Raw genomic sequence first — 13655 nt, 5'->3', positions numbered from 1 at the left:
CAAATTCATCCAAGAAAAATGAGGGCGTGCACGCATCATCAAAAGTTGTATACAACTTACCTCACTTAGCAGGATCATCTCTAGGTCCATCCATGGTGCTGCAAATGGCATTATTTCCATCTTTTTTTATGGCTGAGTCAGGCAGAGAAAGACAAATACCATGTGACATCACTTATCCATGGAATCTAAAAAAAAAAGATACAAATGAACTTCTTTACAAAACAGAGACAGACTCACAGACATAGAAGGCAAACTTATGGTTACCAAAGGGGAAAGGGCGTGGGGAGGGATAAATTAGGGGGTTGGGATAAACATAGACACACTACTCTGTATAAAATAGATAAACAACAAGGACCTACTGTATAGCACAGGGAACTATACTTAATATTTTTTAATAACCTATATGAGGAAAGAATCTGAAAAAGAATAGATATATATATATATGCATATATTATATATATGTATAACTGAATCACTTTGCTATACACCTGAAACTAACACAACATTGTAAATCAACTCTACTTCAATAATAATTTTTTTAATTAAGAAAAAAAAGCTGTGTACGAGAACGTTCACAGCAGCATCACGTGTGATGGCCCAAAGCTGGACATGAGCCAGGAGGATAGATAAACATAGAGCCGTGGGTTCGCACAATGAAATACCGCTCTCACACACAAAAAAAAAAAGAAAGAAAGAAAGAAATGAAATGCTACTCAACGAGAGCAGTGAGCATGGACACAGTTCACAAGCCTAAAGGTGAGCTAATGAAGCCGGAAAGAAAAGAGGACATATGCAATATCATTTCTTCTCTATGGAGTGTTCTAGAACGCGTGAAACTAATCCACAGGAAGAAAAGCCAAAATAAGGGTTAACGGGTGGGGGAGTGCTGGAAAGAAGGATGAGGGATACTTTGGGAGGCTGCGGGTGGTGTGGAGCTGGGAGAGCTGCACAGGTGTACACACGTGCAAGCAGCCAGCCAGTTGTGCAGGTAAGATGCGTGCACATTTGGGTAGTACGTCATAAGTCAACTTGTTTTACAAACAAGTACATGTGCCTACAGGTGAGACTTGGGGGTCCGGGGCGTGGGTGCAACTGGCCCTCCTGGGGCCAGGTGAGCACCATGGACAATCCCTCCGTCCGTCCTTAGTTTTCATGACCTTGGCATCCTTGAAGAGTCCCGGTCAGATGTGTTGTAGTGTGTTTCCCGATTTCGGTCTGTCTGATGTTTTCTCCTGAGTAGATGGAGGTTATGCTTTTCTGACAAACACAGCCCAAAAGTGATGTGATGGGATATCAGTGTGGTTTCTTCCCCGGTGGTGTCCACTTTGATGACATGGCAGGTGTCTCCACTGTGAAGTTACTTCTTCCCCTTTGCAGTTAATCTCGGGGTGGCACCCTGCTACCATGCAGACATCCTGATTCTCCTCAGACGTTCGCGCACTGACATTAGCATCCACCTGGGGACGTTGCGTTCAGCCCTTTTGCTCCCCACAGCCCACGTCTCACCAAGTAGCTGAAGTGGCTTCTGAAACACGTAAATCAGGCCCATGCACAGAGCGTCCTAATGGCCTTACGCACTGCTTTTTCTAAAATCTAACCTCCTCACCTTAACCGTGTATGATCTGGCCCTGCCAACCTCCACTCACCCACGTTGCTTCTCTCCCTTGGGCTTCGGCCATCGTGTCCTGCACTTGTTTTATTTCTCCAAGATTTCATGGTCATTTCTACTGTCTGACTTTTACACTTGCTTTTTCCTCTTCCTAAATACCCTCAGCTCATGTCCTCTCATGGTTGACCCATGACTTAAGATTCAGGTCTCAGTTAAAATATCGCCTTCTTCCCCTGTCTCCATTCCCCTCCCTCATCCCTCTGTAGCCTAGCAGTGGTTCTGTTTCGTTTTCTCAATCCCGCCGTGATCTGAATGTGTGTCTTTGCCCCCGACGATGCCATCAGCTTCTTGAAATCAGACACTTAATCTCTACCATCCCCTGCTTTTTTTTTTTTAATTGAAGTAGAGTTGATTTACAGTGTTGTGTTAGTTTCAGGTGTACAGCAAAGTGATTCAGATATATATATTCTTTTTCAGATTCTTCTCCATTATGGTTTATCACAGGGTAGTGAATATAGTTCCCTGGGCTATGCAGCAGGACATTGTTGTTTATCTATTTTATATATAGTAGTGTGTATCTACTAATCCTAAACTCCTAATTTATCCCTCCCCCACCCCCTTTCCCCTTTGGTAACATAAATTTGTTCGCTATGTCTGTGGGTCTGTTTCTGTTTCATCGCTAAGTTCATTTGTGTCATATTTTAGATTCCACATATAAGTGATATCATACGATATCTGTCTTTCTCTTTCTGAGTCACTTCACTTAGTATGATAATCTCTAGGTCCATCCATGTAGCTGCAAATAGCATTATTTCGTTCATTTTTATAGCTAAGTACTATTCCATTGCATCTACACCACATCTTCTTTATCCATTCCTCTGTTGATGGACATTTAGGTTGTTTCCATGTCTTGGCTATTGTGAATAGTGCTGCTGTGAACATTGGGGTGCAGCTATCTTCTTGAATTATAGTTTTGTCTGGATATATGTCTAGGAGTGGGATGTGGCAACTCAAAAGTATGGCTTTGATTCTTAGACTCTTGAATATTAGAAACCTGAAATGGACTGAGAAGGATTTAGAACTACCCACAAGCTAGATTTTTTAAGGAAAAAGCACCGAACATAGAACGTTGGCCATGTTTTCTAAAAAAATAAGAAAATATATACTTAAATGCTTGTACATGCATAGAACCTTCTGGAAGGAGGCACAAGAGACTGATGATGACAGTTACTTTCAGGGTGGGGAGCTGGGAGAGCTCAGGCTGGGAGGGGGCGGGGCTTACATTTCACTGCACATGCTTCTTCCTGTTCTGTTTGACTTTAAACCATGAGCCTGTATCAACTTCCAATTCTTATACTGAAAAATAATTAACAGTAGAGAAGAAAATCTCCAACGAGGTGTTCAGACTTGAAAAGCCAATCTAAAACGTTTACAGCATATGACAAAGCTTTATATGTTTTAAAAACTCATTGAGAGGAAACCTGACCTTATTGACAGAAGTATTTCTTTGCATGGCCATGCAGTCTGAGATCAGACTGTCATTTCAGAGCTGACTGGTGTGTTCTGGGTTGGAGTCCAAGGCTCAGAATAGGAGAGAGCCTGAAAGTGCAGCCCCAGGAGCCGGGATACTTAGATTCCCGACAGCTGTGACCTGGCCCATTCGATACCTTAGTTTCCTCTCTCAAAACATAGTCATGATAACAATACTTACCTGACTGAGTTATTATAAAGATTAAATAAAACACGAAAAGCACCTAGAACAGTGTCTGGAGTATAGACAATACTATAATAAACACTAAGGGGGCTTTTTGAACCAGTTTTGATATTTATTGATAACTAAAGCTCATAGTCTCCATTCTTTCTTAGTGAAGTGTCGTTGACTTACAACGTTCTGTTAGTTTCTGGTGTACAGCAGAGTGATTCAGTTGTACATACGTATACATATTTTTTCCGATTCTTTTCCATTGTGGTTTATTACAGGATATTGAATATAGCTTCCTGTGCTATAGAGTAGGTCCTTATTGTTTATCTGTTTTATAGATAGTGGTGTGTCTCTGTTAACCCCAAACTCCTGATTTATTCCTCTCCTATCCCTTTTCCCCTTTGGTAACCACAAGTTTGTTTTCTATGTCTGTGAGTCTCTTTCTCTTTCATCGCTAAGTTCATTTGTGTCATATTAGATTCCACCTATAAGTGACATCATATGATATTTGTCTTTCTCTGTCCGACTTACTTCACTTCGTATGATCCTCTGTAGGTCGATCCATGTTACTGCAAATGGCATTATTTCATCTTCTTGAGTTCACTCTTGGTGAAACTTTTATGTTGTGTCTTCTATGATTCTTGACCCAAGCATAATGACGTGTATCCACCATCGCAGTATCACACAGAGTAGCTTCACTGCCCTAAAAGTCCTCTGTGCTCTGCCTGTTCATCCCTCCCTCCCTCCTTCCTAGCCCCTGATCTTTTTCCTGTCTCCAGAGTTTTGCCTTTCCCAGAAAGTCATAGAGTTGGAATCATACAGTGTGTAGTCTTTTCAGATCGGCTTCTTTCACGTGGCAACGTGCTTTTAAGGTTCCTCCACGCCTTCGCCTGGCTTGATAGCTCATTTCTTTTGAGCACTGAATACTCCTATGTCTGGATGGACCACCGTTTATTCATCCATTCACCTGCTGAAGGACATCCTGGTTGCTTCCAAGTTTTGGCGATTATGAATAAAACTGCTAAAAACATTTCATGTAGACATATGTTTTCCAGCTCATTTGGGTAAATACCAAGGAGCACAATTGCCGGATCCTATTGTGAGGATACGCCCAGCTTTGTAAGACACTGCCAGACTGTCTTCCAGGGTGGCTCTGTACCATTTTGTATTCCCACCAGCAGTGAAGCAGAGTATCCCTCTTCTGCATCCTCGCCAGCATTTGGTGGTGTTAATGTTCTGGATTTTAGTCATTCTGATGGGTGTGTGGTGGTATCTCATTGTTTTAATTTGCGGTTCCCTGACAACATATGGAACACCTTTGCATGTGCTTTTTTGCCATCTGTGTACCTTCCTGGGTGAGGTGTCTGTTTAGCTCTTTCACCCATTTTATTTTTCTTATTGTTAAGTTTTAAGAATGCTTTGTATATTTTGGACGCCAGCCCTTATCAGGTGCATGCAGATATTTTCTCCCAGGCTGTGGCTTGTCTAAACGTTAGCTGTGATTACTATCATTCTCCATCAGTCATGTAAATTTAGATTTGCAGTATTCTTGTGCCTTTCTTGCTACGAAATGACAAGGGTTGGTTAGCTGCTCCTTTACCCAAGAAGAATTTTTTATCATTTTATTTTTCTTTTTTTTCTTTTTTTTTTTTTTTTCAGTACGCGGGCCTCTCACTGCTGCGGCCTCTCCCGTTGCGGAGCACAGGCTCCGGACGCGCAGGCTCAGCGGCCATGGCTCACGGGCCCAGCCGCTCCGCGGCATGTGGGATCCTCCCGGACCGGGGCACGAACCCGCGTCCCCCACATCGGCAGGCGGACTCCCAGCCACTGCGCCACCAGGGAAGCCCTATCATTTTATTTTTGATTGAAGTGTAGTTGATTTACAATGTTGTGCTTGTTTCAGGTGTACAGCAAAGTGACTCAGCCATATATATGTGTATGTGTGTGTGTGTGTGTGTGTGTGTGTGTGTGTGTGTGTGTATTCCTTTTCAGATTCTTTTCCATTACAGGTTATTACAAGGTACTGAGTATAGTTCCCTGTGCCATATGGCAGGTCCTAGGTTATCTATTTTATATATAGTAGTGAGTATCTGCTAACCCCAAACTCCTAATTTATCCCTTTCTCACCCCTTTTCCATTTGGCAACCATGTTTGTTTTCTATGTCTGTGCGTCTATTTCTGTTTTGTAAATTAGTTCATTTGCATCATTTTTTAAGTGAGAAGCGACAGCATGTTATCTCCATCTCTGTGCCAAGCCCTCGGGCTTAGCATGACCCGTCAGATCTCCTAACTGATCAGCCTCTCGTGCACTCGCCTGCCCGGGGTGCACCAGAGGAAGGCTGTGTGGTTGAGGACAGATCTGGGGTCTCACTGGATAAGGGATTCCCTGTGGGAGACCTTGCTGGAGATAGGAGTTCCACGGGATGCCTGCCAAGAGGCAGGGAGGGCGAACTTCTCTGCGGTGGCCTGGAGGAGCATTTTCACTGCAAAATTCAGTCAAAAGCCAAAGAAATCTGTGCCGGATGTTTCTGCATAAGGTTGCTACGCTGCTTCTTTTGTTCCGTTTGGGAAGGGAAACCGGGGGACCCTAAGATGGTTTGCTTACACCCTCCTCCATGCCTTCAAAAAGAGTGTGTCCAGCCAAGGGGAGGTGTGGCTGCCCTCACCTGCCATCTGCTGGGCCCCCTGCACCAAAGCCTGCAGCCAGTCCTGCCAGGAAGTAGCAGGAACTCATCCAGGTAACCTCATGTGCCACCTCGGTGCTTGTGATGTGGCTGTCCTGGGCGCGGGCTTCCACCAGCCTGGGGGCAGCGCTCAGCCTTCCTGACGGCCAGGGTGCCTGCAGACTCCTGGTGTCCATCTAGCAGACTCGCTATTCCTGATTCACTTTTCCCCTTCCCATCTATCATGTCTCTACTATGCTTGCATATGTGTTTTCTCTTTCATACAGTCTGAGTGTTACATATTAATAGAAAAGGAATGTGTTCTGGCCTCACCTCTCTTTAGTAAGTGATTTCCAGCCAATTCTCTTGAGTTCCATGATGCCCAGGTGTGGGTGAGCCCGATTTTCGTCACCATCCTCACCCTTCTAGATGTCCAAGACCCAACCACTCGTCCATGGATTGCATCACATCCTAGAGTCTTGATTAAGGAGACTGTCCCATCTTTCCAACACCAGGGAACTGAAAGGCAGTGAAATGCAGGGTCAAGGAGGAGAGTCGTGTTGCATGAGACCAAGGAACCCAGCAGGAGCCAGACCACGTCAGACCTGGCGGCTCATGTGAAGAATCTACTATATTACCCTAAAGCAGTGGAGAACCTTGGATGAGTTTTTAGAATAGTGTCCAGAGAGTCACGTGGTAGTAATATATGTTTGCATCTTTAAAGAATGCCCTGTGCACTTTTGTACAAATAAAAGTGGGGCGCATGTAAACTCTGTGACCCACGTATGTACCCACAGAAAAGGCTATGTCTGTTCACCCAGAGACATGTGTATGATGGTCCATGGCAGCACTATGTGTCATAGCCCCAAACTGGAAACCCCCAAATGTCCACAGATGAGAGAACGGATACGCAAACTGTGGTGTATCACACCATGAGAAGGAATGAACCACATAACTCAGTCTCACGAACACAAGTACAGGGGATGTGAGCCCATTTATACCAAAGGCTTAAAACAGGGAAGACGAAGCAAAGATATGAGGAGAGAGGTTAGAGCCCTTACTCAGGTCGGGGGTGGGGCTAGGGCTGGAAGGGCATGAGGGGCTTCCCATGTGAACCACGGTGCTCTGCCTCTGGAACTGGGTTCAGGTTACAAGTTTGTTCACTGTGAAATGTCATTGAGCAGAACAGTCATGATGTGTACACCTATCTGTAGGCAATAAAAAAGTTAAACAGAAAATAAGTCATAATAAGATTATTTAAATAATAAAGGGAGGAAGGAAGGAAGAAAGGAAGGAGGGAGAGAAAGAAGGAGGGATGGATGGATGGAAGGAAGGATGGATGGATGGAAGGATGGATGGATGGATGGATGGATGGAAGGATGGATGGATGGAAGGATGGATGGATGGATGGATGGATGGATGGATAGATGGATGGATGAATGGAAGGATGGATGGATGGATGGACTGAGGGAGAGAGGGAGGGAGTGATGGATCCATGCAGGGAGGGAGGGGGTGATGTCAGAAAGGTAGCAGTCATTTCCAGCCGTGGCACTGCCACCCCACCACCTCCACCAAACAAAAGGTGCTGCAGGGGCACCCCCTGACCTGCTGATCCAGGACCCCTGTACCACCAGTAACGTCACTTACGGCGGTGGTGAATAAACATGTTAAGTAGGTGACGCTGAGTCGACACAGGCATCATCAGGCTGCATTTGCGATGCGTGTTTCAGATGGCATTTATGTTAGCCTCGTAAGGATTGCTGTCCAGCATTGCTGGATATTAAGCAGAGAATCCTACAGCGCAAAGCAGCCAGGAAAGCTGGGCTTTTGTTGAAGGATTGACGGGGACAAGGGGCTTCATGATCAGTTCTCACTCACCTTAGAAGATGCAATCAAAGCCAGAGCCTTTCCGAACAGACGGGTGGATTTCATCTTTGGAAGAAGCTACTCAGATCAGCCCGTTCTTTGTGGAATGAGAAGGTAATAGAACGACCCCTTCTCTGGGCGTGGGACGTCCTCCTGTCGGTAGCTCTGAACTGTCAGTGTACATGAGAAGCAGCCGTGGCGTCCGTCAAAATGGAGGTTCACTGGCTTAATTGGGAGGTCTCGCCTGGGAGGTCCGCTCGTTTTCTGGAGCTGCCGTAACAAATTATCACAAACTGGGTCACTCCATTCACTCTCTCGCAGTTCTGGAGGCCTGAATCCCAAAATCAGGGCATGGGCAGGGCCGTGCTCTTTCTGGGGGCTCTAGGGGAGGAGGCTTCCTGCCTCTTCCAGCTACTGGGGGCTCCAGGCATCCTCTGGCTGTGGCCGCATCCTTCCAAGCTCTGGCTCTGTCATCACTGGCCTTCTTCCCTCAGTCTCTGTGTGTCCTTTTCTGTCTCTTACAGGGACACTCTCATTGGATTTAGAATCCACCCTAATCGAGTCTGACCGCATCTTAACTAATTCCATGTGCAAAGACCCTATTTCCAAGTAAGGTCACAATCTGAGGTGCTGGGTAGACAGGAATCTGGGGGGATTCAATCCACTATCGTAGGTCTGCAGAAGATCTTGGAGTCTGCCTTTGTTAGATTTTATTCCTCTTTGGCAATATTCCACATGGTTTCAAATAACAGTGAAATGTAGTCAGTCCTTATCTTGCGTAGCACCCTGTTAATAGAAACTCAACCATCGGAACCATGACCTTGGTCCATGACCATTCAAGGTGAGGAACCTGCTGACATGAACCATTCTCCACTAACACAAGACAAATCGAGGGCTGCCTGGAGGAAAGGACATACTAAGAAGCTCGTGTCATAGGTGGTGCTATAGACTGAGGGGTCTGTGTCCCTCTGGAACCCATACGTTGAAACCTGGTGCCCAATGTGATGGTGGCAGGAGGTGGGTCCTTTGAGAGGTGATTAGGTGAGGATGCAGCCCTCACTTTGGGATTAGTGCCCTTTATAAAAGAGACCCAGAGAGCTCCCTCACACCTTCCACCCTGTGAGGACAAAAGGAAGACATCCGTCTCTGCAGCAGGTAGCGGGTACCAAATCTGATGGAGCCGTTATCCTGTCCTTCCAGCCCCCAGAAATGTCAGAAATAAATGTCTGCTGCTTATAAGCCACCCCATTTGGTCATTTTTTAATAGCAGCCTGAGCTGACTAAGACAGGTGAGTTCTGCAGAAACAGATGCTGAGCTGGAATCTGGGGCCAAGATGTCTCGGGTCCTTTTTTATTTTTCTTTGTTGGCCTATCTGCTCAGCATGTAAGGTCTTACAGTTCCCCCACCAGGGATCGAACCTGTGCCCCCTGAAATGGAAGTGCAGAGTCTTAACCACTGGAACGCCAGGGAGGTCCCAAGATGTCTCTTAGGGATCAAGCCCTGTGAAGAGAAAGAGGGAGAGCGTCAGGCAGAGGGAGAAATCGAGCCACGGCAGGGGCTCTGTCCCCTGCCGACTGAACTGCTGGGCGGTGCTGCCTCCTCTCCCAGGCACCTGGCGTGACCTGCCACAGGGAGGTGACCTATGCAGCTCAGGCAGAGCCCAAGGGGAGACAGAGAGGGCTGGGTGCTGACTGCAGTCCATCCCGAAGGAGCGTCTGGGGGCAGAGATTAACAAACCCCCCATCAAATGAGGGTGCTGCTCTTATTACTTGATGTAAACACACACACACACACACACACACACACACACACACACACACACACACACACACACACACACACACACACACACACACACAAAATCTCTACCTCAGCGCTCCGCCCCTCCGACCCAGCACTGCCCTTCCAAGTCCGGGGCATCAGCTGCCCCCACGCGTGTCTGCTAAGAGCAGCTTCCTGGGTGTCAAGCCCTGCCTTCCCTCCGCTTACCTTCCTTCCTCAGCCCTTTTACCCGTGTCTAGCCCCAACTTCTTATTTCCTCAAGGAGAAAACACAGAGTTTTAAAATCAAAACAACAAAACACGAAGAATAACCACACCAGGCATCTGCATCTCTCACCCACAGGGGGATTAGGGGATGGCTTTTACCCACGATGATCTCCACGTGTCTCTTCTTAGAACCCCTGGTTTGGCAAGAGGGCCCAGAAAATTAAGGTCATGAAACAGCTTCTTTTTCTGAAACCAAGTCTTGTCACTATTTCCTCTCTCTCTCACCACCTCCCCCCCCCCCCCGCCCCCGGTCGGCTTACCTGTGGCAATTCAGCCTGATTCAGACTTGAAAGGCGTAAAAAGAGAAAAGCCTAGATTCAAGACTCGCCAGCCCTGAAGAAGAAAGGGCCGTGGCCAGGACACAAGTTACAGCAGAGCCCCGTGGGCTGGTTCCGTTCTGCCTTTCATCAGATTTAAGTACTTCCGCTACAGGAGGGTCACCAGCTCCAGCTCAGAAATGGACCCGGGCCCGTGCTTCCCTCCGGGTCACTGACCATCCCCTGGTGCCAAGCCTCCCAGTGCCCCCACGTGTGTGCTGTGCCCTTGTCCCCTCACCAGGAAGATCAAAGGGGCCGTCACTAGCAATCCTTTCTAAGATGTTTGAACAACCTAGTGATTTCTGCTTTGCTTTTCTTCACGCCCCTCTAAGTGCTGGAGGGAAGGCCCGCATCCTTTAAAAAACTACAGACTGCGGGCTTCCCTGGTGGCGCAGTGGTTGAGAGTCCACCTGCCGATGCAGGGGACACGGGTTCGTGCCCCGGTCCGGGAAGATCCCACATGCCGTGGAGCGGCTGGGCCCGTGAGCCATGGCCGCTGAGCCAGCACGTCCGGAGCCTGTGCTCCACAACGGGAGAGGCCACAGCAGTGAGAGGCCCGCGTACCACAAAAACAAACAAATGAACAAAACAACAGACGGCGAGAGCGCATCCGGGCAAGAGCGATGCCCGTGCCGGAGGCGGGGCAGCTGGGGGCAGACTTGGGTTGAGTCTGGTCTTTGCCACTTCCCAGCTGTGCGTCCTTGGGAAATGGTACCTAATGTCTTGGACCTCAGGTTGACCTCCCGTGAACTGACAGTAACAGCACCCACGTCCTGGGTTCTCGTGACCACTAACTGGGACCACACCTGGGATGTGTTCAGCTGCTCGGCCGGGCACGTATTACGTGCTCAATAAACCAGGGGCCTTGCTCCTGCCCATCTTTCTTCCAAGCTCAACCAGCCAAGCCCCAGAGCCGAGAAGGAGCCCGCGTGGCCTCTGCCCATCCTCCTCTCCCTCTCTGTGGCCGTCTCCTGCTGGGACAAATGACCACAAGCCCGGTGGCTTAAAACCACACACATTAGGGACTTCCCTGGCGGTCCAGTGGTCAGGACTCTGCGCTTCCACCGCAGGGGGCGCGGGTTCGATCCCTGGTCAGGGAACTAAGATCCCACAAGCTGTGCAGTGTGGCCAAAAAAAAAAAAAAAAAAAGTGACTTGAAAACCACACACGTTTATTCTCTCACAGTTCTGGGGGCAGAAGTCCTTCATCAGCTTCACAAGGTATCGGCAGGGCCACACTGCTCCCAGAGGCTCTAGGAGAGAATGATTCCCAGCCTCTTCCAGCTTCTAGAGACGCCTTCCTTGGATTCCTTGGCCCTGGCCTGCATCCTCAAAGCCGGCCATGTAGCATCTTGCTTCGGTGACACATGTTCTTCCTCTGTCACGGTGGTCGAATGTCCCTCTGTTCCTCTCCTATAAAGGCACTCGGACTACGTTTAGGGCCCACCTGGGTAATCTAGGGTAATCTGTGCATCTCCAGACCCTTAATCACACCCGCAAAGTCCTTTTTGCCAAATAAGGTAACGTACCGGTTCCGAGGATCAGAACCTGGTATCTTTGGGGGCCGTCTTCATGCTACCACACGACCCCAGAGCTTTGCCCCAAGTCTTGCTTAGGATGAGCACGAGCTCCCCTGGAGAGCGGGGAGACAAAGACAAGGGCACAAGGTCTTTTCTTTGAACCTGGCTTTTCTGTCACACGTGGGCAGAGGGGAGCAGCCTGGTAGACCAGCACAGGCTGAGATCGTGGATTCCACAGCCAGACCCCAGGGCCGCATCCCGGGAGCACAGTCAAGCTCCTTTAACTCTCAGCCTCCTCCTCTGGAATAGGGGACTGATGGGAATGCTCATCTCGGGGTTGTTCTGAGGATGAAATGAGCTAACGTGGGCCTGGATTAACGTGTCTGGATTCTCTGGAAAGCAGAGCCTGGGCCACGGACTGGAGGGCGGCGGGTGCGTCTGGGGACTGATTCCAGGACGTGGAGGCGGGAGTGGGGGGTAGGACAGGACACCTAAATGGAAGAGACGGGAAATGAGTTACTGAGCTAGTTACCACGGCAGGCAGGTGGGGAGAATCCCACTGAGAGGCTCCCAGGAAGCGTGAGGAATATATCTCGGAATCTGCCCGCACAGCTGAGATGGGAGCTTGTCTGCACATGACTTACTGAGGATGTTCTCTGGAGACATCCGTCTGGGAGTGAGAGAGGCCGGATGCAGAAAGGGGACAAGCTGAGCCGGATGGTTTCAGATGAAATCGAGCCTCGGCCGATCCCCAGAGGAGCTCCGGGTCATGACCTATACACACGGTTCGTCCCTCCTTGAGGCAAACCAGGAAGTCATCGTCGGGCATAAAGGTGGGCTGAGCGGTACAGGGCACCCAGGTGATTCTGCAGGTTCGGCTCCAGCACCTAAGGGCAGTCTGTCAGAGGAGGTGCAGCACAGATTGTCAGCAAAGCACCTGCAGCAGGTGGGGGTGAGTGTACCCAGCCAGTCGAAGAGCTCCCAGGAGAGGTGGGTGGGCCCCGTGGCATCTGTCGTCACAGCCTCTGCTGTCTCGGAAAGCAAGATCCAGTGTCCACGTTAGGACCAGCTCCTCGTGATTGTGACCCCAAAAGAGTCACAACACTGCTTTCCTCCTCCGCTTTTTCTTGCTCTTGCTTTGGGATGTGATAAAAACTCATACGTCGCCCACCCTTCTCTCCCCTCTTCCTAGGTTTCTGACAGGTGTGACTACGTTTTTGTCAACGGGAAGGAAATGAAGGGCAAGGTGAACGTGGTGGTGAACTTCACGTACCAGCACCTGACCAGTCCTCTGGAGATGATGGTGTGGGTGCCCCGTCTGCCCCTGCAGATCGAGGTCTCGGACACCGAGCTCAACCAGATCAAGGGCTGGAGAGTCCCCATTGTCTCCAGCAAGAGGTGGGTGTGCAGGTCAGGCGCCGTAGCAGAAACAAGTCAAGTGCGCTTAGGCTGAAGACGGAAGTTTACAGGGTAGCTGATTTCAGGCGTGTCTGGTTCCAGGGGTCCATTGGTACCCCAAGGACTGGGTCTCTCTCCACCTCCTGGCTCCTGCTTGCTTTGTGTTGGCTTCGTCATCCATCAGGCTTTTCTCACGAGGTTCCACACTTTCACTCTACCTTCTCCGTGACTGTGCAGAGAGTACATCCTCTTTTGCCCAATAACTCATGCAAGAATCCCGGAGTTAAGTGTTATCCTCACTTGGGTTATATGTCCATTCCTGATCCAATCACTGTAGCCAAGGAGGAGAAGGAGGAGAAGGAGGGAGAGGAGGAGGGGGAGGGGAGGGGGAGGGGAGGGGAGGGAGAGGGGAAGGGGGGGAGAGGTGGGAGGGAGAGGAGAAGGGGAGGGGGAGGGGAAGGGGGGAGGGGAGGAAGAGGGGAGGGGAGGAGAAGGGGAGGGGTGGGGGAGGGGAGGGGAAGGGAGAGAAGGG

At 49.1% G+C, this 13655-nt stretch overlaps 2 protein-coding genes across 16 annotated transcripts in view; one reads left to right on the top strand and one right to left on the bottom strand.

Moving 5' to 3' along the window:
• Positions 1–13655, bottom strand: part of GLT1D1 (glycosyltransferase 1 domain containing 1) — a 186026-nt gene that overhangs the window by 7019 nt on the left and 165352 nt on the right. For 9 of the 14 annotated variants that reach the window (XR_009566406.1, XR_009566411.1, XR_009566412.1 and 6 more), the window contains 5 exons: positions 12370–13454; positions 10150–12216; positions 7853–9341; positions 6308–6493; positions 61–185 (listed from right to left, as the gene is read on the bottom strand). The gene's annotated coding sequence lies outside the window, so the exon portion shown is untranslated. The remainder of the gene's footprint in view (positions 1–60; positions 186–6307; positions 6494–7852; positions 9342–10149; positions 12217–12369; positions 13455–13655) is intronic. The other 5 variants (XR_009566410.1, XR_009566413.1, XR_009566417.1 and 2 more) reach the window with 5 other exon arrangements.
• TMEM132D (transmembrane protein 132D) overlaps positions 1–13655 on the top strand; it is a 640506-nt gene that overhangs the window by 610315 nt on the left and 16536 nt on the right. For both annotated transcript variants that reach the window (XM_060310564.1, XM_030859958.2), the window contains one exon: positions 12918–13123. In XM_060310564.1, the coding sequence (XP_060166547.1) occupies positions 12918–13123 (206 nt within the window). The remainder of the gene's footprint in view (positions 1–12917; positions 13124–13655) is intronic.

This window comes from Globicephala melas, chromosome 13 (genome assembly GCF_963455315.2).
Source record: "Globicephala melas chromosome 13, mGloMel1.2, whole genome shotgun sequence".
NCBI lineage: Eukaryota > Metazoa > Chordata > Mammalia > Artiodactyla > Delphinidae > Globicephala > Globicephala melas.
This window is presented reverse-complemented; position numbering and strand designations above follow the sequence as displayed.